The 27,569-nt window shown below is 42.9% G+C and overlaps 1 protein-coding gene across 1 annotated transcript in view; it reads right to left on the reverse strand.

The window, feature by feature from the left end:
• iqsec1b (IQ motif and Sec7 domain ArfGEF 1b) overlaps positions 1–26,333 on the reverse strand; it is a 35,045-nt gene extending 8,712 nt beyond the window's left edge. The window contains exons 1-11 of the mRNA XM_037678546.1: positions 26,063–26,333; positions 20,279–21,516; positions 13,308–13,469; positions 10,630–10,752; positions 8,649–8,815; positions 8,259–8,402; positions 5,493–5,509; positions 4,950–4,955; positions 3,064–3,189; positions 2,891–2,990; positions 26–187 (exon numbers count right to left, since the gene is read on the reverse strand). Of these exons, the coding sequence (XP_037534474.1) occupies positions 26–187; positions 2,891–2,990; positions 3,064–3,189; positions 4,950–4,955; positions 5,493–5,509; positions 8,259–8,402; positions 8,649–8,815; positions 10,630–10,752; positions 13,308–13,469; positions 20,279–21,516; positions 26,063–26,299 (2,482 nt within the window). The 5' untranslated portion in view covers positions 26,300–26,333. The remainder of the gene's footprint in view (positions 1–25; positions 188–2,890; positions 2,991–3,063; positions 3,190–4,949; positions 4,956–5,492; positions 5,510–8,258; positions 8,403–8,648; positions 8,816–10,629; positions 10,753–13,307; positions 13,470–20,278; positions 21,517–26,062) is intronic.
• Positions 26,334–27,569: the final 1,236 nt, after the last annotated feature.

Below are 27,569 nucleotides of genomic sequence, written 5' to 3' on the forward strand. Positions count from 1 at the left end.
TATATATATATATATAAAAACTTACATTCATTTTGGTACTTCTCCATCTCTTGGACCTCTGCAATAGACTCTTTCAAATCATCAGTGAACTTTTTGCGATCCTGAGGGTTGGCAGCATTGAAATTGATGAGGACTTTAATGTCCGCTGCAGGAACGGCTGAGGTCAGCCGAACTCCATGGAAATAATCTAAAGAAACCAAAAGCCAAGCTGTTACAAAATGCTGCTGAAAAGCACCAGCGGATGACCTTGCATTTGCAAAAGAGTGAAACAATATTAAATATAAACGTGCATACTTTCTGTAAATGTCACATTGTCTTATAATAGACAGATATTTGTCTGTTTGGACGTGACCGTCTGAAGAAAGTGTTTACAGAGCATTTGAGAAACATTTGAGAGAGTCAGACATTCTTTATTGTCATGCACACAACATGTGGTACATGTGTTGGAACGAAATTATGTACACAGGGTCCCATTTACATCCAACAATAAAATGTAAAAGAAAAACAGTAATAAGATCTAAGATATGAACTAAGAAAAACATCAGCTAAAAATGCTGAGCACTAATAGCATTAAAACAATAAACACAATATGCCGAACAGCAGCACGAACATTTGTGCCTCCTTTCAGATTTGTTTTGTTTTGTGTCACATTTTAATGTTCTACATAATCAAACAATTGTTGATAGTAAGCAAGGAAAACCTGAGTACCGGTAAATACAAAATGCAGTCTTTAAAGGATGATTTCGTCATCCCAACGACCCACCAACTGTGAGGAAGACCATCAAAGTTGGGTGTTTTGCAGGCCACGCGGCTACGGAAGGTCCCTGAGAGCACCAGTCCCTCACAGAACGTCACCTCACTGGGGTGTAAAGAGCCAGAGCTTGCATGTGAGGTTGAGTAATACTCATTAGATTTGGTTGGGCTCACATCTCCACCTCGGTGTTGGAGTTTTCTGACTTTGTGCTTCTGTGCCAAACAGCAGTTCAGATAGAGTCTCTGGATAGTACCCTGGAATGGGTGTTGAATTCTGGTTTTCTCATGTTTGAGTTTAATGCCCAAATGGGCAGTGATGGAGAAATGAGGAAGGGGTGTTTGGGAGGAAAGACCTCCTGTATCTGGACCCTGGTGAGGTTCTGTTATTGGACTTCAGTGCTAGGTATGGGCTGTCTATAACAAACACCATGTTCAGTATATGGCGGTCCAGAAGGGAAGTATCAAGTTTACTTGGTACCAAGCCACCTTAGGTCAAAGGTCACTGATTGAATTTATAATCATAATGTGCAATCCTCTGTCTTATGGCACTTTGCTACAGCCTCTACACTCATCGGTTCCGCACCATACCACACCAGTTAAGGGCCTGCCCACTGAAGGTACCCACCCTCACTCAAACCGGTTTATGGGACCTTCTTGGTAGTGGTTCTAAGCGAACTGCTCTGAGGTGACAAATTTAACAAAAGCAGACCGCAGCTCTTGACTGGCCAGCAGATATACATCACTGAATGACTCACCCAGTCAAACTGCAAACTACACATGAACTGCTGTTTCCTCTACAATCATTGTAGTGTGTGGGATAGTTTGTTTTTCCAGTTTTCTAGTTTCTAATTCAGTATGGAAGCTCCAAAAATAGTGCCACAGACCAATGTTGAAGTCCAGACTTTTCATGGTGGAATCAGCATGAGCTGGACGGCGCTACAAGAAACAAGCAAATTTACTGTGAGATATCAGAGATAATGGTGCGGTATGGCTACTCCAGACCTTTAAGCAATGCCAGGACAAGGTAAAAAAATTTGAAGCCAGATTCAATTACGATGTCTGCCCACTTTGCACTGACGATCCTGCCCACAGAGTGGGGAAACAGGTCAAAGTGGCAAATCACCTACGCCTGAGAAGAACCGATGAGACGAGAACTGACTGAAGTCACACTTTTCAATGGCAAAATAGCTTTTGTCACCTGAGTAAAGAAATCTGTCAGCTAATCACCACGAGGCGGAGTTGAATCCAGTGGTAAGAGAGGCTGCAGGACAGACCTGGTAAACCCAAACAAGTAGTGAACGTGAACTGGGAATGCCTGGAGGAGCCCCTGCTCCAAGAGATCTGCATCTCACCCCTTCGGGAAAGTTTTTCACATGTTCCGTGGGAGATCAGAGACATGCAACATACTCTGTCAAAAGATTAATTATCTGTCCTTATATAAAACATTCCTGATTTTGCTTCTCCATTTTAATCACATTGACTGGCAACCAGGATGTCATGAAAAATCTCATTCAATTTTGGAAGATGTTACACTCAAAGTATGTGCTTTGAATGACTCTCAACTACTACCACACCAAATCTTAGCCCAATATCAGTAAAATCGACAAGTTATAGCCATTTTTGTGTTTAATAATGTCAATTAGTTTTGGTGGCCATCCCTAATTGGATTGTCAGTTATAGATCCAATAATAACTTTCTTGGAGTTTCAATAAAATTCAGCGGTTCATAAGATATTTTGTGAACAGATAGTGTTGATTTCAACAGCTAGGGCCAAAGTTTTTAACATAGATTTTGCACAATGTGTAGCATTTGGGGTGAGTGTTGTGAATAACCTACCACCCAACCACATGTTAGTGTTAAACCAGCAAACATTAACTAAATGTCTGTAAAACTCCCTCAATTATAGCCACTTTGGGTTTTTTTAAGGTTATTCAACTGTGGCAGCAATTTAGTATGAGTTGAAGTTTAAAAGTTGTAAATGTACCTCCAATAATTTATTTTCCCTTGTTTCATTGAAAAAGAATTTATGGTTCATGAGATACTTTGGTGACAGACACACGTAAACACATGCAGACACAAATGTTATCAGCAGCCTTCACATTTTGGTGGCAGGCAATAAAAATAAAACGAGACTTACACTGATTCTCAAATAGAAGTAACTGCATGCCATTTAGTGAGAACGACTGACGAAAACTGTATGAAACAGAGTTCTTCCTCTTCTGAAAAATTTTTGTAACCTGAAAAAAAACATAGTTGATTTAGGTTAATTCATACATCCATATTTTCTCTTTAGATCCATGTGTGCCATACCACTAGAAGGTCATTGAAGAGGAAGACCTCCCTCTGATGAAAGCCCAGTTTTTGTGGTTTGTTTGTGTCGGGTACTTCAAACAGCCTGCAGTAACAAACCAGCCTCCGATGAGGGAGTGACAAAATCTGCAAACAAAAGAAAATCATGTCTGAGTCCATCTGCCTCACATTAGACATTCACATTATTCTACAAAATGTACAGAAAAATGTGTGGGATTTCTCCTGATATTCCGGTTTCCTCCCACAGATCAAAAACATGCATGTTAGGCTGATTGGTAACTCTAAATTGTCCCTAGGTGAGAATGAAAGAGTGAAGAGTTGTTTGTCTTGTTTGTCTCTATGTGTCCCTGTGATGGACTGGAGACCTGTCCAGGGTGTCCCCCGCATCTCGCACAGTGATAGCTGGACATGGGCACCTGTATGTCCAGGATGGATGGATGAATGGATGGATGGTTATATGTATGTCTGTATGGATGGATAGATGAATGGATGGATGGTTATATGTATGTCTGTATGGATGGATGGATGGATGAATGGGTGGGTGGATGGATGGATGGATGGATGGATGGATGTATGTATGTATGTATGTATGGATTGATTGATGGATGGATGAGTGGGTGGGTGGATGGATGGAAAGATAGATGGATGGATTTTTTTATTACTTTCTTTGGTGTCACATGTTTACATACTGTACAATAAAGAATACCATGTTTTTGAAGTTTTTGAGGAAGCTCAGGTAATGATGTCATGGCTTTAGAAGCTTTTGATTGGTTAAGTGACAACATCAGAGTCAGAGTCAGAGTTTCTTTATTGTCATTCGCACCTCATGTGGTACATGTGGTGGAGCGAAATTATGTACACAGGGTCCCAGTTACATCCAACAATAAAATGTATAAGAAAAACAGTAATAACATCTAAGATATGAACTAAGAAAAACATCAACTAAATATACACTAAGCACTAATAGAATAAAAACATTACATCGAACAGCAGCACGAACATGAGTCTGTGTGAGCAGATGAGCACGCCTGAACACATCAACATGGAATAGATCAGCAGCAACATTGAAACAAATCAGCAGCAAAATGAAACAGATCAGCAGCAACATGTGATTTTTCACAGTGATTATTCTAGTTAGAGATTCATGAGTCTAACAGCCTCAGGGTAGAAGCTGTTCCTCAGTCTAGTGGTTCTACACTTAATGCTCCTTAACCTCCTTCCTGAGGGGAGTGGGGCAAAAAGTGTGTGTGCTGGGTGGGTGGGGTCCTTCATGATGCAGGTGGCCCTCTTCCTGCATCTGGAGGTGTAGATGTCTGTGATGGTGGGGAGACTGACTCCAACATCTTCTGTGCAGCCTTCACCACTCTCTGCAAAGCTTTTCTTTCTGCAGCTGTGCAGCCTCCATGCCACACGTTGATGCTGGAGCACAGGATGCTCTCCACTGCACACCTGGAGAAGGAGGTGAGGACTGAGCTTCCCAGACCAGCTCGTCTCAGCTGTCTGAGGAAGTAGAGTCTCTGATGAGCTTTCTTCATCAGGCTGGTGGTGTTGTTGCTCCAGCTGAGGTTGTCATTCATGTGTACACCCAAATACTTGTAGCTGGAGACCACTTCCACTACAGATCCTCTTATGTTCAGGGGGGTGTAGATGTGTTTGTTCCTTCTGAAGTCCACAATCATCTCCTTTGTCTTCTTCACATTGATGTGAAGGTTATTCTCTTTGCACCAGCTCTCCAGGTGTTCCACCTCCTGCCTGTATCTGGACTCATCATTGTTTGTGATGCATCCCACTACCGCTGTATCATCTGCAAACTTTACAATGTGACAGCCTGGATGGGTAGCTGCACAATCATACGTGAGCAGAGTAAACAGGAGGGGGCTCACCACACATCCCTGAGGAGAGCCAGTGCTGAGGGTTATGGTGGAGGAGGAGAAGTTGTGGATCCTAACTAACTGTGGTCTGTTTGTTAACAAGTCTAGTACCCAGTTGCAAATGGAGGGGCTTAGTCCTAGTGCGAGTAATTTGTACATCAGGGTTTGGGGGATCATGGTGTTGAGGGCAGATGTGAAGTCCACAAAGAGCATATGGACATAGGAGGCCTTCTGCTCCATGTGGATAAGCGAAGTGTAGACCACAGAGGAGATGGCATCCTCTGTTGATCGGCTCTCATGGTATGCATACTGATGAGGGTCCTCGTTGATGTTGATGGTTGTTTTGATGTGGGTCATGACCAGTTTTTCGAAGCATTTAGTGACTATCGGGGTGAGGGCCACTGGCCGATAGTCATTCAGACCAGTCACTGTAGAGCTTTTTGGGACTGGGATGATGGTGGCAGTCTTCAGGCAGGTGGGAACTGTTTCCAGGGTAAGTGAGGTGTTAAAGATGTCTGCCAGCACCTCGCAGAGCTGATCGGCACATTCTTTCAACACTTTTCCGTGGATGTTGTCTGGGCCGGTTGCCTTGTGCGGATTAATCCTCTTGAAAGTACTCCTTATTTCTGTTGAGGTCATGCTGAGATGCTCTTCATCAGGTGGTGAGGTGAGTCTGGTGCTGGGTGGTCTGTTCGGGTCTTCAAAGTGTGCATAGAACTTGTTCAGGTCATCAGGCAGAGATGGGTCTTTGGGGCATTGTTCACTCCTTCCTTTATAATCTGTTATGCACTTAATGCCCCTCCACATGCTCCAAGGGTGTTGTGAGGTGAATTGACCCCTGATCCTCTGTGCATATGTGGCCTTGACCTTCTTAATGGGGAGTGGTGGCGCAGAGGTTAGAGAGGTGGGCTTGTGATCCGAAGATCGCCGGTTCACGCCCCGGCCCCGACAACATCAAAATTGTGGGTGGGGTAGGTGAAACACCCACACTTGCCCCCACCCTCATTCGCCCCACTCTGGGCCCATGAGCAAGGCCCTTAACCCCCACCATGTGCTCCCTAAAAAACAGGTCTCTCTTGCAAATGAGTTCTCGTGGCTCAATGAGACTAACCTGGATAAATAAAGGCTAAATGAAAAAAAAAAATTATACCAGCAACTAGCTCTTTCCTTGTCCTTCTCAGCTCCTGTGAGTTTCCAGACCTGAAGGCAGTGTTCCTGGCTTCCAGCAGGGTGCACACCTGTGCATTCAGCCAAGGTTTTCTGTTTGGGTAGCTTTTAACATATCCGATGATGAAGACGGTGTCAGTACATGTACTAATGTATCCCAGAACTGAGGATGCGTATTGGTCCAGATCAAGCGATCCTCCATTTTCAGCAGCTTCTCTGAAAACCTGCCAGTCTGTTCAATCAAATCAATCTCTCAGTATGGGGCCACTGTCCTCTATCAAACATTTAACTTTCTTTTGTACCGGTCTGGAGCGTCTCAGTGGGGGGAGGTAAGCAAGTATCATTAAGATTGAGATGAGATCAGAGAATCCTAGGTGGGGGTGGGGTTCAGCTTTGTATGCATCTTTTACGTTCATGTAAATACGGTCCAGCGTGTTGTTTCCACGTGTTGGTATGCCCACATGCTGTTAAAAGCTTGGGAGGTCTCGAAGGGTGACAGGCCTGTGGCTGAGGAAGTATGTGTGTTATGAACATATTCAACCCATACTAAATGTTTGCACCAATCAGCAAGATTGTTTTCCACCACACACCTCAAGGTTGTTTCTAACCCCTGGTTCCAACGTTCGACTTGTCCGTTAGCTTGGGGGTGGTATCCTGAAGTTGAGCTAACTGTGGCCCCAGAGTGTTACAAAAATTGTGCCATACCTGGGAGATGAATTGTGGTCCTCTATCAGATACCATGTCAGAAGGGATCCCATGAACTCTGAAAACATGCTGAATCACCGCCCAGCGACCTGAAGCGCTTCTCTGGGTGTGCCTTGAAGAACGTAGTGATAAGGCTGAAGTCCAAGATGAATGATCTCGGGATCCATGACCGTTCTTCAGGGCTGTACCCTTCCCAGTCGACCAAATACTGAAACCCCCGACCCCATCACCTTACATCCACGATTCAGCGGACCGCGAAGGCCGGATGGTTGTCGATGAGACGGGGAGGTGGCGAATGGAGGTTGGTGGGAGGGCATAGTGGGCTTTCAGAGATGGGCTTTAGTTGGAACTCGTGGAAGGTGAGATGAATCCTCATCAAAGCAGCAGGTAGCTGGAGTCTGACTGTAGTGGGACTAATTTGATGAGCAATAGGAAAAGTGGGGGGACAACTTACGTGGGGTGTCTTTGAGGTATATGTTCTGGGTCGAGAGCCAAACCCTTTGTCTGACCTTGTAGGATGGGGCTGAGGAGCGCCCCACTGTTTTTAGTTTCCTTTTTGACGTGCCGCATGTTTCTTTCAATTTTGCAGCTTAATACTAATAACTAATAGTTTAGTTATCCTGTGACTTTGCAATATGATAAATGGTAGGAGCATAATATATGCTTCCTATGTTTTGTTGGTCTTTTTTTGTAAATAATTACCTTTTTTGCAGTTTTATTTATTTATGTATTTTTGTATCTTTATATCCTATGATGTCATCAAGTACTCGAGTTCTACTCGAGTTTTATTATGTTAATGTCGAGTTTAAAATTATGTAGTCGTTCAACCCCTAGGCCTGACCCAAAACAACTGTTGTTATCTGAATCTGGCTCCCCGTGTCAACCTTGGAAGGTTGACTATCTCAAATTCTCCTGGATGTTATGTGAACAAGATGCTCTGCTTCCACTACCTGTTCCTTTCCCCAAGGACATCTGTGGACCTGTGTCAGAGGTCTACTGAGGCCGGCTGATAAACAGTGCACCATCACTTATTATGGACTATGGCGGGTGGGGGGGCTATCTGGAACAGTGTTCACGGACTTACAAACGCACCATGCATACACTCACTCACACAGCTATAAACACACCCCTCAACTCGCTGCCTTCGCTGGCCTCCCTCCTTTTGCCCCTCCCCCCAGTGCGATAACCTAGATTGGATGCGAAGCACCAGGCGGCTGTGACGCTTTCTTGGGCGGCCTGTGCTGGGAGCCCCCTCCCACTTCACCCTCATCCACTCCACATGCATATGTTTTATTATGTCATCTGTATGTTGCTTTTTGTGTTGAGGTTCTTTTTTAACCAACCTAACAAGACATGGTGTGAAATTCGATTTGGGTAATTTTCAGCGAAGGTTTTATGGAAATAAAGTAGAATTCTGCTGCATTCAAGCAGCTGAAAGGCAAACTTTCCAACTTACCAGCTTATTCCTGACAATCAGTTTTTCCACACTTTGAACCTGGGAAACATGGTCTTCATTAGTTTTGAGCTCTTGCTTGCGAATCCGCTCATATACCCCCACCAACATCGTTTGGGGAATGTCCTCCCCATCATCCACTCCTGTCAGAGCAACAAAGATGGGGTTATGATCAATTCCAGATTTATGGGTGATGCTGAGCTGCCCATGGACCTCACACAGCAGGTGAAAATCTCCTGCACTTGATTTACAGACTGTTCAGAGGACTGTAGTCATATAATATAGCCCATCACTAATATCCACAAAGTCTGTTCACGTTCACTAAGTGCTTTTCCTCAACAAAAACCCACTATTAACAGAAAAAGTGAATGTGATGGAGAGCAAAGTACCTCGAAGGTTTTTAACAAAGTCTTCCAGTGTCATCTTCCTTTCTGGTTTGATGTTGGGGCTGTACATGTCAGTGTTGAGGAGGATGATGGCAAAGGCAAGGATGAAAATGGTGTCAGGGTTCCTGAACTGTCTCATCATGCCAGGGTTGCAGATGCAATAGCGTTGACTGCAAAGACACAGAAACTTTACAGACAGTTGGATTGTGTTCATAGTATGTAGTACTTATTATCACTGATGAGTCCCAACTTATCCTAACTTATTAACCAGGAGAAACTCATTGAAAACAAAAATCATTTTCAAGAGTATTCTGGCCAAAACTGGCAACAAAACACAAAATTACATTAAAAAAAAAAAACCTTTACCAACAATTATAATCTGCATTTAAAGAAAACAAAACTCTTTACATCTTTTGTATAACAAATGCCACAAAATAAAACTGACTTGTTTAATCCTTGAGCCTACCATCATCCCAGAAAATCCACAACAGCTCCCTGTGTGTACATGGTACTTAAAGAATATGTACTTAACGCAAATCCTCTTACGACATGTACACAGTAAGTACCGGTTACATAATTTCTGAGTACCAGTAACATAATGTTGATATGTACCCCGTATGCACTAAATACAAACCCCATAATTACCAGATACATTCTCTGTAAGAACAAGATATGTCCCCATTATGTACAAGGTATATAACCTGTAAGTAATGGGTATGTACCCTGTAAGTATCAGGTACACAGCCTGTATGTATCAGGCATATACACTTTAAGTAACAGCTACATACCTTGTACTGGGTATGTACCTTGTAAGTATCAGTTACATACCCAGTAGGTATCAGGTACAAACCCTTTAAGTAAAACAGGTAAATATTGTATTTTCTGGTGTATAAGTCACATTTTTTTTGCATAGATTTGTCAGTCCTGCGACTTATATACTTTTTTTCCATATTCATAACAATTTTTGATTGATGCTTTAAATTTCTAAGAACTGCAACAGTGAGTCCACCTGTGCACACTCGCTTCACTCAGCTGGGGCAGGAGGAAGAACGCTGGAAAGCTAGTGGCTCCGGCCGCGACGGATGGATGGATGGATGGATGGATGGATGGATGGATGGATGGATGGATGGATGGATGGATGGATGGATGGATGGCGCCATGCCACCCAGGTGAAATTAAGCTGTTTTGACCATTAAAGTGCCTTTATTAAGGAAAAGTTCAACTGAGACACACCTTTGCTATAATGTCAAGCAAACAATTGTTTGTAAGAGTTAATCTAGTGAAATTTCAAAGAACTGCAACAGCGAGTCCTCCCGTGTGCGCTCGCTTCTCGCAGCTGGTGCAGGCAGAAGAATGCTGGAGAGCTAGTGGCTCTGGCCGTGATGAATGGATGGATGGAGCTGCACCGCCCTGGCGAAATGAAGCTGTTTTGACTGTTAAATAAACGCATAATAGACGCATAATAAACACATAATAAACGCATAATAAACACATATTAAACGCGACGGATCAGCAGTGATGCATCATAAATGTGACTTATACGCCAAAGCGACTTATATATGTTTTTTTTTTCTCTTCATGATGCTTTTTTGACTAATGTGACTTATACGCTGGAATGACTTATATGCCGGTACGGTACCCAGTAAGTATCAGGTACATACCCTTTAAATAACATGTAAATACACTGTATGTATCAGGTAGATACCATTTAAGTAACAGGTAAATAGCCAGTAATGATCAATTACATGCCCGTTATGTATCAGGTAGGTATTAGGTACCCCTCCTTATAGGTATCAGGTATGTACCCAGTAGGTATGAGGTACATGCCCTATAAGTAACAGACACTGTAAGGCCAGCCTTTGAGAACCCAGCTTTGTAGTACTTCTGGGCAGCCTGAAACATTTTAGTCTCTGCTATCTAAAAAGAATAGCAGCCACCAGCTGGTGATCATCAATCAGTCTGAACTTGTACTGAAGATTTTTACCTGTAGGCCTCGATCAGCCGCTCAACCTTCTGTGCCTCTCCCTGCACTCTGATCTGGGCCTGGAATTTCCTAAGTCCTTCATCCAGTTCCAGACCCGAGAAGTCCATTTCATCCACCACACAGCTGGAGAATCAGACATGAATGATTATAACAGTAAGGACACAGACACATTCAGGCATGCCACTGTTAAAAACTCCTCAGAAACTTCACACAAACTGCCTTCCTTGCTTATCAAAAATAATTCAACTGTTAGACTGATAACTCTTTGTTTTTAGTTGCTGACTAGTTTGACTTTGATGTAAAAACATTTGAATTATTAACCCTACACGATTTAATTTAAACAAAATATTTTTTTCTAGTTGTTCTTCCGACACATTTAAAAAGTTAAGACGGGGGAAATTTTCTTGCTAATAAAAGAAGTGACTCACCAGTTTAGCACTTTAATACGTTGATAGGTACCAAGTTAGGTAGTGTTTGTTTGTTCTTTGTTGTTAATTGTTGTTTTATTATCACACAAGTGTACAGAAAGATTATACAGTACAGTAAGAAACACAAGTGTACCACAAAATTGACAAATGCATAAACAGCTTTTCAAACATTCACATTTCAGTTTACAAGTAAGAATATTCTGAGCACACAAAAATCAACTGCATGTGCAGTAATCATCTGCTGTGCACGGATCAGCTGCCTGTGAATGTGACTTTTAACTTTATTGATGCTCCAGATTCACAAATAATGCTGCATTCAAGGCTGGGAAAAAGCTGGGAAATCTAAGCCTTACCAGGTTTATTGTTATTGTGAAAAGACTCATTTCTAACTTGGCACAATAATGTATAACCCCATATATTTAAACACATTTATATTAAAACACATCTATATTAAAACACATATATTAAAAATATCTATATTAACAAAAACATATGCTTACATTGACGTTACTGAATTCCAAAAATGTTAATTCTGTGAACTGTATGATTAAGATAAACACCCTAAAATGAGCTTATTCTTCATGTGAAAGATTTATCAGGAAAAATACATATTTTACTAGAAAATATATCTTCCTAGTAGCTTTCCTACAAGTTTTCCTAAGTTTGTAATTTTTATTTCAGCTGTACAGTCCACATAGTGAACATTTTCTTCTTATGGAAAAACTACTGGAAAAAATCTAATTTCTGGTATTTTTGTGTGAACTGTAGATTTGAAATATCCATCCATTATCTTTACCCGATTCTTTCTTTTCAGGTTGCGGGGGTCACTGGTGCCCATATTCAGCCAACACTGTGAGAGAGGCGGGGGACACCTGGACAGGTCTCCAGTCCATCACAGGGACACACAGAGACAAACGAGACAAACAACCGTTCATTCTCTCTCTCACTCACACCTAGGGACAATTTAGTTACAAATCAGACTAACATGCATGTTTTTGGTCTGTGGAAGGAAACTGGAGTACCTGGAGAAAATCCACACAGCACGGAGAGAACATGCAAACTCCACCCAGAATGGTCCCAGGCTGGGATTTAAACCGGTGACTTTCTCGCTGAGAGGCGGCAGCTCTACCAACTGTGCCACCCTACATTTGAAATAAATTACTCACAATAGTTAGGTTGGAAAAGGGTGGATTGCTCTGTTCAGGGTGAGGTTCTGTCCCAAGTGGAGGAGTTCAAGTATCTTGGGGTTTTGTTCAAGAGTGAGGGAAGAACGGAGCGTGAGACTGACAGAGGAATTGGTGCAGCATCTGTGATATTGCGGACTCTGTACCGGTCCGCTGTGGTGAAGAGGGAGCTGAGCTGTAAGGCAAAAGCTCTCTGTTTATCGGTCAGTCTAGGTTCCTACCTTCACCTATGGTCATGAACTCTGGGTAGTGACCGAAAGAACGAGATCTTGGATACAGGTGGTTGAAATGAGTTTCCTCTGCAGTGTAGCTGGATTCTCCCTCAGAGACAGGGTGCCAAATTCAGTCATCAGGAGAGACTCAGAGTAGAACCGCTGCTCCTCCACATCGAGAGGAGCCAGTTGAAGTGGTTTGGGCATCTGGTAAGGATGCTTCCTGGGCGCCTCCCTAGGAAGGTGCTTATGGCATGTCCGACTGAGACCCCAGGACACGCTGGAGAGACTATGTCTCAGTTAACCTGGGAACGTCTTGGAGTCCTCCCAGAAGGGTTGGAAGAGGTGACTGTGGAAAGAGATGACTGGACCTCCCAGCTCAAGCTGCTGCCCTCAAGACCTGATTTCAGAACAAGAGGAAGATAATGGATGGATGGATGGATGGATGGATGGATGGATGGATGGAAAATAGGTTATTCTTCCTTTGCAAAAACTACTGGGAAAACACATTTTCTGGTATTTTCTTTCTCTCCAAAAAAATAGTGATTTGTCCATGTCTTCAACTATTTGTGTGTGCACGATATTTATACTTGTGCAATTTGAAATGTGTACATTTGAAAAAGTATTCATGCATTTGTAAAACTTATGGTATGCTTGTGGATATTTTGTATGCATACAAGTCTTGTTTGTTTGTGTGACTACTTTTGAGACCAATTTATCTTCGTATAGAACTGAATATTCTGCTTTCTGGAGACAACTGCACAATTCTGTGTGCAGCATTACGTGGTAAATTCAATCATAATCCATTTAGATATGCAGGTATACCAAGGGGCTGGCCAAACAGAAATACTCACTCGAGGACGTCTCGGTTGAACTGCTTCTGTCTGTTACCCAGGAACTCGCCAATCATCTGCCTACTCAAGCCTTTTCTTTGTAGCAGGAAGTGGGCCACGCCCACTGGAGTGTCCTGTACAAAGTTCTGCTCCATCATATATTGAATGCCTTTTTCTGGTTTCCTAAAACATAAAGGTGAGTCAAAGTAAAATCAAGAGAAAGAAAAAAGGGGGTGAAGACACAATCCAAAACTTTGATCATCCCACTGTACTTCCACTCTGGCTCACTGTTTGTCAGCATCAGGACAGGATTTATGGAGGCAGAAAGTAAGAGAAGTGGAGAGGAGTTTGAGAAGAGAAGTTTGAGATGCTGATTGCATGTTCTAGAAGAAACCAAACAACCCAGTCAACATGAAGTGCAGCAGAATGAGACTCACGCTTAGAAGTCATGTAAATGTGTTTTAATCAGCATCACTGCTGGGTATTATTCATCTGTTGTCATTAAGGGATTTTTGGACTTTCTTTGGTCCTAAAATTAAAAAAAAAAGTTTGTTTTTTCATAAATACTATTTTGTATTAATTATTGGTTTGTAATTTGTTATGTCATTGGGAGAACCTAGTTTTGAGAACCTGTTCACACTTGCTGCTGAACACTGTTCTGAGTAATTGGACTGTATTTGAACAATGCTCTGTCTGAGTGACCTCAATGAGCACTGGAAGTGTTTATCAGATGTAGAATTATTGTCTGAGAGTCAAAGTGATGCCCAACAGATTTACTTTCACAAGCAGATCATTATGGCTGGCCTTAATGCTCCGCTTCATATATAAATAAAATTTTATTAGAATTTGCTTTGGGCTTGTTCCAAATGTAACGGACATGGGGATGAAAAACAAGAAAACAAAGCAGAAAAGTTGGAGAAGGGTTAAAATGTAAAGAAGGAGATAGCAATAGAGGAGAGAGATAAAGAGAACACAAATCAACATCATTGAAGTCTGACTCTAGACCTGCGGAAAGAAAAAAAACAAGACAAAACCGAGAAACCACAACAACAAACAACATATATAATGATACTTGTAACATCATTAGAAAGTATTTTATACAGTACATGGTAATACAATATATATTTGATGGCCATCACAACCCAACTGAGTGTGAATTTGATAAACACCTGAATCTAAACACCTGTGTGAGCATGATGTCACTATAAGGTTTCTCATAAAAATGTTCAATAGTGGATGTGGGGACCCACAGACCCATCCCCACAGGACATGAGGGTAGCACAGGGAAGACTGGAGCCACAGACACTTAGCGGTCCCCAAGCCCAGAGCCCCGGGAGTCCCCCAACAGGGACACCCACACCCCCCATAGAGAGAAGCAAAGGGAAGCCCCGGGCGATCCCCAGCAACCACAATGTAGAAACCCCAGGAGGCTGCAGCAACGAGTCCACAGGTCCCGCCGGCAACCCGCCACTCCAGAGTAGATCCGGTCATGGACACCAAGCCCCGAGGTCATACCACCCCCCAACAGAGGCCCAACAGAGCCAGGGCACCCAGGCCCCAGCAGGCAGCCACCAGGGCAGGCCTGCACACACCCCACCACCCAGTCCCAGATGCTGAGCTGCCAATGCACTGACGGCATGGGGAGCACCACTGGAGGGGAGTGCGATGGGGGGAGTTGACCCTACATTAAATGGGGGGGCCCAAATTGATCCAAGAGAGGGGACCACCTAAAACCCAACCCGAGACATAAACAGGCACACAGAGACAGCCTGACAGAGCCTCTGTCGGGCCATCCATGCGCCCCACCCACCCGACAGCGACCACAAGCCAGCCCCAGGCCGGGGACCAGAGCAGCAGGGAGTAGCAGATGAGGAAGGCCGGCCAACGCACCAAGGATCAGGCACCCCAACAGCCCCAGACCACAGGCCTGGAGAAGCCCCGGCATGCCACCTATGCACCCCCCCCACACACACACACACACAGTACCCCCCACTGCGAATGTCACATCAGGCCAACCAGCCAGCACCCCGTCAAAGCAAAGCTACGCCCCAGACCGCTGCTATACACCACCAACGACCACACACACACAACCACAGATGACTCCCCGCCGGAACCCGGCAGCCACCCCAGCCAAAGGGCCGACCATTGCAACCAGGAGCCCTGATCAAAAGATCCAAACAACCCAGGGAGAACCGGAGCCCTGGCCCCATCCCCAATCGCCCCCCTGGCCCAACGCCCACCCACTGCCCAGACTCCAACCAGGCAGCCTACCCCCCTCCCTGCCCCCGATCCCAAATGTCAAACGGAGAACGAGGGTTTAAGAGGAAAAAAATAGGTTAGAAATTTGTCTAACAGGACATTGACACAACCTGAGAAAGATGTGTTGGCAAAATGACTAAATTTTGCCATCTCTCCATAAGAAATACCTGTTGTGGAACTAATCACGGCCACTGAATCTGCAATTAGGAACAACAACTTGACGGAAGCAGAGGCAGAATAACTCAGAATGAAAATATTAGCAACTCTCTCCAGTGCCAAACCGCCTCCTTCAAACCTCACACCACAGGAAAGGAAAGCTGTAACATCACTCAGCCAGGACCAAAACATCACCATTTTACCAGCTGATAAAGGAAGATGCACAGTAGTCCTCAACACTTCTGATTACCAGGAAAAAATAACTACACTACTGAGCGACCGTAACACCTACGAGACCCTGAAGAGGGACCCAACCAGTGCCTACAAAAAGAAAGTCACAGATTACCTGCAAAAACTTGAAAAGGAGAAAACAATCAATCGATCTTTGTATTATAGATTGTACCCAGGGGAAGCCACTCCCTGTCTTTATGGACTCCCAAAAATACACAAAGAAGGAACACCACTCAGACCCAACGTCAGCAGCATGAACTCAGTGACATACAATATTGTTAAACATCTGGCTGGTATTTTAGCTCCTCTTGTTGGAGACACACCTCGTCACATAAAGAACTCCATTGATTTTGCTAACAAAGTTCAACACTTGAAACTAACCCCAAGAGAAATCCTTGTATCGTATGATGTGACTTCTCTTTTCACATGCATACCCATCTCTGAAGCAGTAGAAACCGTCAGAAAACAACTTCTACAAGACAAGGACTTAATCAACAGGACCAACTTCACCCCAGACCAGATCTGCACCCTGTTGGATCTCTGCCTCTCCACCACTTATTTCAAGTTCAATGACAGTTTTTACAGACAGAAGCACGGCTGTGCCATGGGATCTCCAGTGTCACCCATTGTTGCCAATCTCTACATGGAGGAAGTGGAACAGAGAGCCCTACACTCCTATGAGGGAACAACGCCAAGCCATTGGTTCAGATATGTGGATGATACCTGGGTCAAAACCCAAGCTAAGGAAATAGAAGCGTTCACCAGACACATTAACTCGGTCGATAACAACATCAAGTTCACCAGAGAGGATGCAAACAACAACAAGCTACCTTTTTTGGACTGTTTGGTTCAGATGGAGAGAGAGGACAGCCTCAACATTGAAGTTTACAGAAAACCAACCCACACAGACCAGTATCTTCTGTTTGACTCCCACCATCCACTGGAACACAAACTCTCTGTCATCAGAACTTTACAACATCGGGCCGAACGCATCTCCACGAAGACAGAAGGGAAGGAAAAGGAACAGAAACACATCCAAGATGCTCTTCAAACATGTGGATATCCTAACTGGGCTTTTGTCAAGTCAGAGAGGAAATCTACAAAACACACCAATAAACAGAAAAAGGAGAACAACAGACGTAAAAACATTGTCATCCCTTATGTTGCTGGAGTATCAGAGAAATTCAGAAGGATTTTCAACAAACACAAGATCCCAGTACATTTCAAACCCAGCAGGACTCTCAGACAGAGGCTGGTCCACCCTAAGGACAAGACACCCATACACAAACAGAGTGGTGTAGTGTATGTGGTCCAGTGCAGCGAGGACTGTCCAGACCTCTACATTGGAGAAACTAAACAGCCTCTTCACAGACGCATGGCTCAACACAGGAGAGCCACCTCCTCAGGACAAGATTCAGCTGTTCACCTCCACCTCACAGAGAAGGGACACTCTGTTGAGGAACAAAACGTGCACATTTTGGACCGAGAACACGGATGGTTTGAGAGGGGTGGGGGGGGGGGGGGGGGGTGAAGGAAGCAATTTATGTTAAAAGAGAAAAACCATCTCTTAACAGAGGAGGAGGCCTCAGATTTCCACTTTCAAAAACATATAATGCAACTTTAAGATTGATTCCCAGCCAGTTTCACACCTGATGGGAACAGAGGGGCCTCGTCTGTGAATTAGAGAAACCTTAAGAAACCCCTACTGTTAAGGTGTGAGGTGTGATTTGTCAATTTACATAAGTATGTGTATCTGATCTCGGCCTTATAACCTGAACCCCACACTCACTGCTCTTTGAATTGAGAAAGCTCCTCGGATGAGGAGAAATACGTCTTCTGTTTCAAATAAAGTCCAGATGTTTATGTATTGAACGTTTTTGAATTAAGAAAGTTATTTTTTGCTACTTTTCCTGTGCATTAGCAAAGATTTTTTTCAACAGCTGGGAAATCCTTATGTTTAAATCTGTTTGAGGTTTCCTCTTTTAAAATGACATCAATAAATCCTCATTAGGAAACACTAAAAACAGGAATCAGACCAATTGTCTAGGAATTATCCTAAATATCAAGACAAATCAAGCCACATCTCTGGAACCACTCATAATATCAATATTATCTGGGTATACAAATGTAGCTTTAAAAGCCAAAAATCTGAAAATGTCTTTAGTTTGACCAAATCTTACTTAATCTCTGATTTGGTGCAATGGGTCATATTAGATAGATATAAATTAGATACTGGGATCATTTGGCAAACAGCACTTGCAAAGGGGTCTATAAAATGTGAAATGTAAAATTGCATGAACTGCAACAGCTCACAGTCTCATTGCTTGAATTTTAAATGTAAGAAAAAAAATCCTTGAGACAATTATTTTTCTATTCACAGAAAAGTTGCGTGCATTTTAAACCCTACTTAGTTTTGTTGCTAGTTGTCTAAATGTCCAGGTCTACAAACAGCACTGATAATAAATAATAATTATTTATAAACACTGGTCCAAATCTATTTTCTATTTTAAAGAACTCATAAAGATGAAATCATAAATGTGGGTGCAGCTGCTGAGATACAAAGCAGGCAGAGAAGCCTAAAATGTTTAGTGGGAAATGAAGTAATGTGCACAAACAAGAATATAGTTTTGCACACAAAAACTTTGTAATTTTCCAAAATGGTCTGTGATTGAAAACACTCAGAATTCAATGCAGACAAATTTTGAATCCCCAACTCTTGCACAAAACATTTGAGTGAAAAGCCTCCACAGACCAGTCCAGGTATTCATCACAGATGGAGCAGTCCACGTCCCGCAAAGACATGAGCTTTCAGAAATAAAGCCAGCATTACCAAACCTAAAGAGACGTTGATGTGGAGAGCCATGCTATAAACGTCTGACAAACATCTTTCTTGAACCATTTAACCAAATTAACGATTTGGTTTTGCAAATCTTTTTGAAAGCACTTTCTCCTCTGTGTGGTTAAATACATTTTTAAGCTAAATCCAAAGTCACTGTGCATCATCAGCGATTTTTCCTCAGTAATAAATTTGTTTGTTTAATCCCAAGACTGAATGGTCACACAGACCATTTATCATCCGTTCATCACACTTTTGAGTTGCAAAGTCATTTTACCTTCTCACCTGTGAATAATTCTGGCACAGAGGCACATCTAGAATTGCACCGCTCAAGGTGGCTGCATGTTGGAGCAGCTCTGTTACTTTCATTCTGAGATTTTGCTTTTGGAAACTTTAATTCCTCTTTTTCTGGATGTAAATCACATTTTTTGGATGATTGTTTCCTCTGGTATCAGTTGCTGAGCAGCTGGAAGGATTTTCACTGAAACTTTTTTAGTTTAAGACATTTGTTATGATGCGTAACCATGGCAACAAGGCAGTTTTCTACAACCAACAGCAGCTGATTAACATGTCAAAAGTTCAAATAATATCTCAACTACAGCCTCAAATGAGTTGAAAAGGATGTTCTGTGGACGCATTCTCATCTACCTGCCAGCTGTGCTCGAGTGCCTGACCACTGAGATCCTGGAACCAGCAGGAAACATGGCTCATGACAGCAGAAGGACAGGATCGTCCACCTACAGTCCGCAGTAATGAGGAGCTCGGCAGACTGCTGGGAGGAGTGACCATCGCTCTGGGAGGAGTTCTGCTCTGCATTCAGGCGGTCCTACAGCCTGGAGGAACTGAGAGGCCAGCCGAGTCTGGGTGCACAGATTGGACAGCATCTGCAGCCAGTTTCTTATGATCCACTGTGGGATGGACCTTTACAAGAGATCCTTCCTGTCTACAGCCATCAGTATCTATAACATCCCTTAATGAAATGAGGATAATGAGTTACAACAACAAATAATTTCCCTTTGGGATTAATAAAGTATTTTTGAATTTGAATCAGGGGTGGGTTGGCTTCAGTCCCCGTCCACGCCTGGCTCCATTCAAAAATCACACCGAGGCAGTCAGAAGGTCTCTTGAGTCCTTGCTTGATGTGTTTTGTGAAAAAGCCGACTGGCTGGCGTGTGAAGTCACTAATCAATGGATTATTTTTCTTCCAAGTAGTTGAGAACATCAATATGCTACAATGCAACTCAAATAGCTCTAAATTGTGTTAAGGTCAGAAAAATAATATAGTTCAGTTGTCTGAATGTATTGTTTTAACAGAAACTGCTGATGTTCAGCCTCTCATCAGGAGGCTGTGTGTCTACATGTTCTGGGTGTGAATGCCATCAGCCTGAACTGACCACTTGCAGTTAAATCACTGAAAACAAATCTAAATTCCCAGAGGTGAACTGGGTCTCAAGCTTCTCTGTTAGATTGAGTTGTGTCTTTGCCTGTGAACCCAGTGACGTATACATACTTGTTGAAGAGATTCAGACCAATGCGGTAGTGTCTTTTGCGAACGATATCATTGCTGAACGCTGGTGAGTCCCATCTGTTGCAGGTTTCCTTGTGGTAAGTCTGTTTGGTGAGCGTCTGCTCCCTCAGGCTGTCCCTGGAAGAGGACTTTGAACTGCAATTGATGGTGTCATTGGAGTTTGATGTGTTGATACTGTCATTGTCACCATCTGATAAATTTGAGTCTGACTTGCTCTGCAGGTTTGCAGTACCACTGATAGCTAGGTGGGTCTCCATCTGTTGAGGATGATGTGCTGAGGTCTTTTCTTCTTTAAAAGGCCCCCAAGGCAGCGGGCTGTGGCTGATGTGTTGGGAGATGCTCTGCTGGTTGCTTACACTTTGATTGTATGTAATTTGTCTCTTTAAAGAGCTGCAGTCTGAACAATCATGCAACTCCACCAGGTTCTTGCTAGGGGGCTCTATGGTCAGTGCGGGAAGGTGATCTACCCACAGATGCTGCTCCTGACACTCTAAGTAAGGTGTATTGTGGCTGCTTGTACTCATGTTTTCTTTTTCATTCTTGTGCACCAGGGAACAGTAGTCGTGGGAGGAACTGAGGAAAAGTTGGTGTGAGTCTGATTCTGTACTGGAATGCCAGTCCACAAACTGAGACAGAGGAAGGGTGGGAGATAACTCCTCCTCGTCGATGTAAAGGGTGACATCACTGTAAGATGCTGTCATCTCTTTAGAGTTGTGGGAGGCTTTTATCTTACAGCGCTGTTCTCTGTCTGTGTCCTGATGGGCTCTCTTTGGCTTTGATTGGCTGTCCTCTCCGTGTAGGCTGTGGCAGTTCAGAGCATCATCTATGGACTCAGCAAGAGACTTGACTTGCCTTGAGAATGTATCTTCCAGTTCTGTAATGACATCTGGGAAGTTGTTCTGTGTTGTTGGTGTCTTGTTCTGCATACACCTCTCTCCTCTGAGTTCAGAATGCACCGGTGCACCTACTTTACCATCATCCGTTAGTGAGACCTGCTTTCCTTCAAGGTAGGAGCTGTGGAATTTTTCAGGTCCTTTGAAGGAAAGTTGCATTCTCATATTGGACAGAATAATCTGTGTGGACGTATGGTTCTCAGGCATAGAACTTCTAAGACACTCGGAGTTCTTGTTCATTTGGTACTGGCGAAAGGCTGTTTGGATGGTACGTGCAGCATGCCGAGTAATAAAACGTCCACCGTATTTAAACTCTAGCATCTCCACCTGAAAGAAAAAAAAAGTTGTTGTAGATTTCTAAAAGTAGTACAGTAGTCACAATAAATAGCCAATTGACTTTTTTCTTAAATGTCTTTTAGGACCACACAAAATAACGAGTACACAGAGCCTTCACAAGTGATGCTTGAATGTAAAAAAGGCCTAGTATTCCTTGAAAGAATGCATATCCCCCACTTCCTTTCAGATAAGCGTTTTAAACGAAATCATGAAAAACAACATTATGCACAATGTCATGCAATATTACATGGTTTATGTTATTGTTTATTGGATTTATTGTTATTGTTCTTGAAATGCTATAAAATAGTTTTGATTTTAACAGATAATGCAAAAACAAATTTAAGCAAAAAATCTTGCACAATGAGTAACTTGTGATGCAAATGACTCTTGGGTGCAGGATCTACAAATTGCAGCACAACATCTGTAAAATTGACTGAACTATAGTATCTTTTCTGTTTGCTAAGGTAAATTGGCTGTGGCATGTATCTTGATTTGGGTTGACTTCCAAAGTTATCCCATTTCCTAAAAGTTTCATTTAAATCTGTCCAGTAGTACACACGATATTTTGTGAACAAATGGACAGAGTTGACTTAAAATGGTTAATGGCAAGATTTAAAATGAAGATCTTGTGTTATTTGATTAGACTCACAACATGTGTGATGGATCAGACTCAGCTACTGCCACACAAAATTTTAACTCAATTTCTGTTAAACTCATTGAGTGGTAGCCATTTTTCTGTTTTAAAGGTCAGTTGGCTGTGTCTGCACATTGAAGTGGTTGACTTCAAAAGGTAATCAGTTGTAGATGTACAGCCCATGATGACAATCTGCAAGTTTCATTAAAATGTGTGCAGTGGTTGATGAAATCCTTTGGTAACAGACACAAAAACAATCAAAAATAGAAACGGGCAAACATATCACTGTAAACCATAAAGAAGGGTGGATGCAGGTGTTGTCTCCTTTAGACTGCTCATTTTTGCTACTGCCTCCAGCCCCAACATGTTTCAAATATATATATTCTTCTTCCTTTGGCTTTTCCCTCTTCAGGGATCGCCACAGCATGTCATCCTTCTCCATCTCACTCTGTCCTTTGCATCCTCTGGCCTCACCCCAACTAACTCCGTGTACTCTCTAATTGCATCCATATATCTCTTATTTAGCCTTCCTCATTGTCTTTTTCCTGGCAGCTGCATTTCTAACATCCTCTACCAGTATACCCACTGTCCCTCCTCTGGACATGGCCAAACCATCTCAGTGTGTCCTCTCTAACCTTATCTCCCAGTTATTCAATCTGTGCTGTGCCTCTGATGATCTAATTCCTAATCTTATCCATCCTTGTCACTCCTAAGGAGAACCTCCCACCTTCATGTGTGTTGCTAGAGAGTCCACAGTCCTGATAACAGCTGCTCTAGCTCTCTGATGCAACTGCACATAATTCAAGCTTCGACATATCCACACAAATTTGTAAACAATCCAGAATTCACCAACCAATCAGCAAAAAAAAAACAAAAAAACAGTTGTCATCATGGATCCAGTTTGTTTCCGTCGCAGTAAGAGGGTCCTCCTTACCCTGACTCCTGTCTGGAGAAGTTGATCAATTTTGTTGAGAGACCAGCTGATCTTTCGAATTAGGAAGGTTAGACAGAAACCTGGCTACAAAAGGAGGATTTTGTTGGTATAAATGAATCCACTCCTGTTACTTATTTAAATTTTCATGTTCCTAGAACAACTGGCCGATGTGGAGGAGTAGCTTCTATTTTTCAGTCAGGATTATATAAATTGTCTACCATCTTCTGCCTCTGGTCTATCTCCTTTCTACACCATGTATGGTTTTCAACCTCCAGTGATCACCATCCAAAAAAGGGAAGCTGAAATTCCTTCTGCTCATCAAGCTGCGCTTAGGTGCCAAAGAGTGTGGAGAATGGCCAAGAGACATCTCTCTAAAATGTCTACCGTTTATGTCAAAGGGGCCAATCGTCGCTGCTCTCCTAATCCTCCCTACCAGGTGGGCCAAAAGGTTTGGCTGTCCACTAAGGATCTTCCCCTCCGGGTGGAGAGTTGCAAATTGGCACCTTGTTTTGTGGGACCCTTCCCCATATCCAAGATCATCAACCCCGTGGCTGTAAGATTACAGCTTCCCCGGACACTCAAGATTCACCCCATGTTTCACGTATCTTGTATCAAGCCTCTACTGCTCTCTCGTTTTGAACCCTCTTCCAGGCCCCCTCCTCCTGCTCGACTGATCGATGGGTCCCCGGCCTTCACTGTTAGGAGACTCCTCCACTCCAAACGGTGGGGTAGGGGCATACACTATTTGGTAGACTGGGCGGGTTATGATCCTGAGGAGCGGTCTTGGGTTCCTGCATGCAACATCTTGGACAAGGACCTCATCAAGACCTTTCACACCAACCATCCTGATCAACCTGGAGGTCCATCAGGCGCCGGACCTTAAAGGTGGGGTTATGTCACACTTCTAACAAGTCATGCTCTGTTTTCCTCTGTCATGCTCTGATCTCGAGCCTTGCTTTCAAGCCACGCCCCTCTGCACCTCCACACAATCAGGCTCATTCTCTCCACCTGTTCCAAGCACAATTTAAGCCTCATGCTCACAGCCACACTCTGCCAGATTATCGAATCCCTTGTGGTTATTGATGTCCAACATTCATGTCACAGTTCTTTTGGTTTGCCTGATCTTGACCCCACACCTGTCTTTTTGGATTGTTGAATTGCCTGCTCCTTGCCTGTTACTGTTTCACCCCTCTCATCACGGCTCTGACCTACTCTTCTGGATAAATTACTACGTCTCTTGGATGACCCTCTTGGAAACAATATTGGACCTCTGCCTCCTCTGTACCGACTCTCTGCTCTACTCCTGGATATTGCCTCTGGATCTCCCCAAACTACCTCTCTGCAACAATCCTGCTTGCTACGGTGAAATCACCCTGTCCAACATTATCAGGTGGAACTCATCTCATCTGAATAAGAAGGTCAGTGGATGCACTTCTGTTCTCAAGTCTCGCCACACAACCCTTCAGTCCACCAACCTCTCATATCTCTGCAGATTGGGCTCGCTCCAGGACTTCCACCTCCACCAGCAGTGTTTTCTTAATAAAGTATTTGAACCATTCCTGTTGCCCGGTCTCTTGCTCAAATCCAAATACACAAATCCTAACACATTTTGGATCTAATTTATTTGTCTTTAATGAATGGTTATGTACCACAGCGCTTAAAGGTTGCTGTAATTAAACCTTTACTTAAGAAGTCTGATCTTGATTCAGAAATTCTGGCCAACTATAGACCTATATCTGATCTAACTTTCATCTCAAAAATTCTAGAGAAAATAGTTGCAGGTCAGTTGCGTGAACATCTACAAAGAAATAATCTGTTTGAAGAGTTTCACTCAGGGTTTAGAACTCATCCTAGCACAGAAACAGCACTAGTAAAAGTCACTAATGATATTCTCATGGACTAGGACAATGGACTTGTGTCTTGTGCATAATATCACTAACATTAGAAACATCTGATCTAAAGATGATGCAGAAAAACTGGTTCATGCATTTGTCACGTCTAGACTGGACTATTGCAATGGTTTATTATCTGGGTGTCGAAATACTTCTTTAAAACGTCTTCAGTTGATCCAAAATGCTGCTGCCAGAGTCTTAACTGGAGTTAGTGGGAGAGATCATCTCTCTCCAGTTTTAGTTTCTCTCCATTGGCTCCCTGTCAAATCCCGAATAGAATTCAAAATCTTACTTCTAACCTACAAAGCCCTCAACAACCTAGCTCCATTGTATATTACAGATCTTATTGTTCCTGTTTTGTATTTGTAATTATTTTTTCTATCCTTAACATGTGTTTTTTTTTGTCTTTCAGATACACCTGGACCTATACCTGGACCTACCATTCTGTGTTCGTCTGTCTCTCCTTCCTGTCCTCTCAACCAGCCGGTCAAAGCAGATGGTCTCTTGTCCTGAGCTGGTTCTTCTGGAGGTTTCTTCCTTTTAAAAGGGAGTTTTTCTTTCCACTGTCTCCACTGTGCTTGCTCAGGATGGGAGACTGCAACGAAGCCAAGGTTCAACTTGTCTGCTGGATTCCTTAGATAAACTTTACTAATTGGCTTTTATGTGAATGTTCCTGTAAAGTGCCCTGAGACAACTTTGTTGCGATTTGGCGCTTTATAAATAAACTGAATTGAATTTAATTGAAAAAACTGTCCTGTGTGTGCTGATTAATCACAAATGTTACCTCCAAAATTAAAAATGTTTCAATTTTCAATCAAAAAAGGCATATTTGTCTATGACACAAAATCTTAAACTAATCTTGACAGCTGTAAGGCTTTGCAAGCTTTTTATTTATTTTTATTTTTTTCAAATGCTGGGTGTTGCAGTCTGCTCAGAAAAGTTCTGACCTCTGACCCCCAGTGTAATTTTCATTTATTTAACAAACATTATGATCAGCATTATTCAAATCACATTTATAGTATTTATATATTTTTAAAGGTATCAACAGTCAGAGGTTTGTGTCCATACCCCTCTCACCTGCTTGTGCTGGACGTTAGAGGGCTCATAGTTCTCTGACAGCAAGCGCGAGTCCTTAAAGGCCTCCTTTTCTGTCTGTTTGTGGAGAAGGGACTGCGAGTGCTGGAGCTTGGCTTTGCAGGTCTGCTGGTGGCCCGGAAGGAAAAGATGTGCATAGAGTTGGCTGTCCAGTTGGTTTGGGCAGAAAGCATCGCCGTGGATCACTGGGCTACAGCTGTGGCCACCACTGGGGTCCATAGAGGGGCTCACCTTGCTGCCTGGGACATCATCTTCAACACTGCAACGCACGCACGCACGCACGCACACACACACGCACGCACGCACACACACACTAGATTAGCCTTCTGTGTCCTGGACTCAGTGTAAATGACTCCTAGTAGGTCAGAAAGAGTCACATGACAGACAGAAAGGTAAACTTTGATACTGGTGGAAGACGAAGAAAGTAATCTATATCCTCTTTACAAAGCATTTTTTGATTAGAAGAGGAAGTGCTGTGAATAAATTGTAGCTTTAATAGGGATTAAAATCTTAAACATTTAAACCACTACAATGTTATTAGCTCCACATTTACAGATAAATAAAGGAACATAGTGTTGGGACAACTTGAATAACAAATAATAATGTTTTGTACAGAACAAAACCTGGAAACACGATAAGCAATTGTTTTCAGCATAAAGCTAAGCTCGACTAAAGCTAGTTGTCAACAGGGAACCAACATGGCGCCGGACATGTGAGCAGCATTTTGGATGAGCTCCCATCGGCCCTGTTGATAAACTGCTTTTTATGATCGTGTCCTTGCTGCCTTTGGGCTGGATTTTGTTACTAAGACTGGTGTTATAGTGGCTAATACTACATTAAATACTTTTGGGTTAATTAAATAAAACAGGAGACACCTTGGTTCTGATTGACAGCAAAATGGGGATTTTATTTGAAGCATAAACTCGTAGGTTGAACAGCTAAAATACCTCAAGACCCCGAAAACAGAAACCCCTGTCTCAACATGGCTCTGTCCTTATTTATATCTTTCATTGACGTCAGAGGGTTATAAACCATACCATACCATTTTATTTATAGAGCACTTAAAACAGCTACAAGGCCAACCAAAGTGCTGTACAGACAGAACAACAGACAACACACGAAGCAAAATACAAAATGAAGTAAATCAGAATATAGACATAAAAACATCGCAGATAATAAATATGACAACAAACCAGTGTGGAGCATACAGGTTCAAAACACAGATCCTCTGGTGTTGAAAGCTACTGAATAGTAGTGGGTTTTTAAACGGGATTTAAAAACCGAGAGGGAGGGGACCTGTCTGACAAGCAGAGGTAACTCATTCCAAAGTCTTGGTCCTGCTACAGAGAAGGCCCTGTCACCTCTGCGCTTAAGACGAGTTCCTGGAACTGTGAGAAGACGAGTTCCTGGAACTGTGAGGAGCAATTGGTCCGCTGACCTCAGGGAACGTGGTGGGACATACGGTTGTAGCAGATCAGAGAGATGGGGG

This window comes from Nematolebias whitei, chromosome 7 (assembly GCF_014905685.2).
Source record: "Nematolebias whitei isolate Nwh7 chromosome 7, NemWhi1, whole genome shotgun sequence".
Lineage (NCBI taxonomy): Eukaryota > Metazoa > Chordata > Actinopteri > Cyprinodontiformes > Rivulidae > Nematolebias > Nematolebias whitei.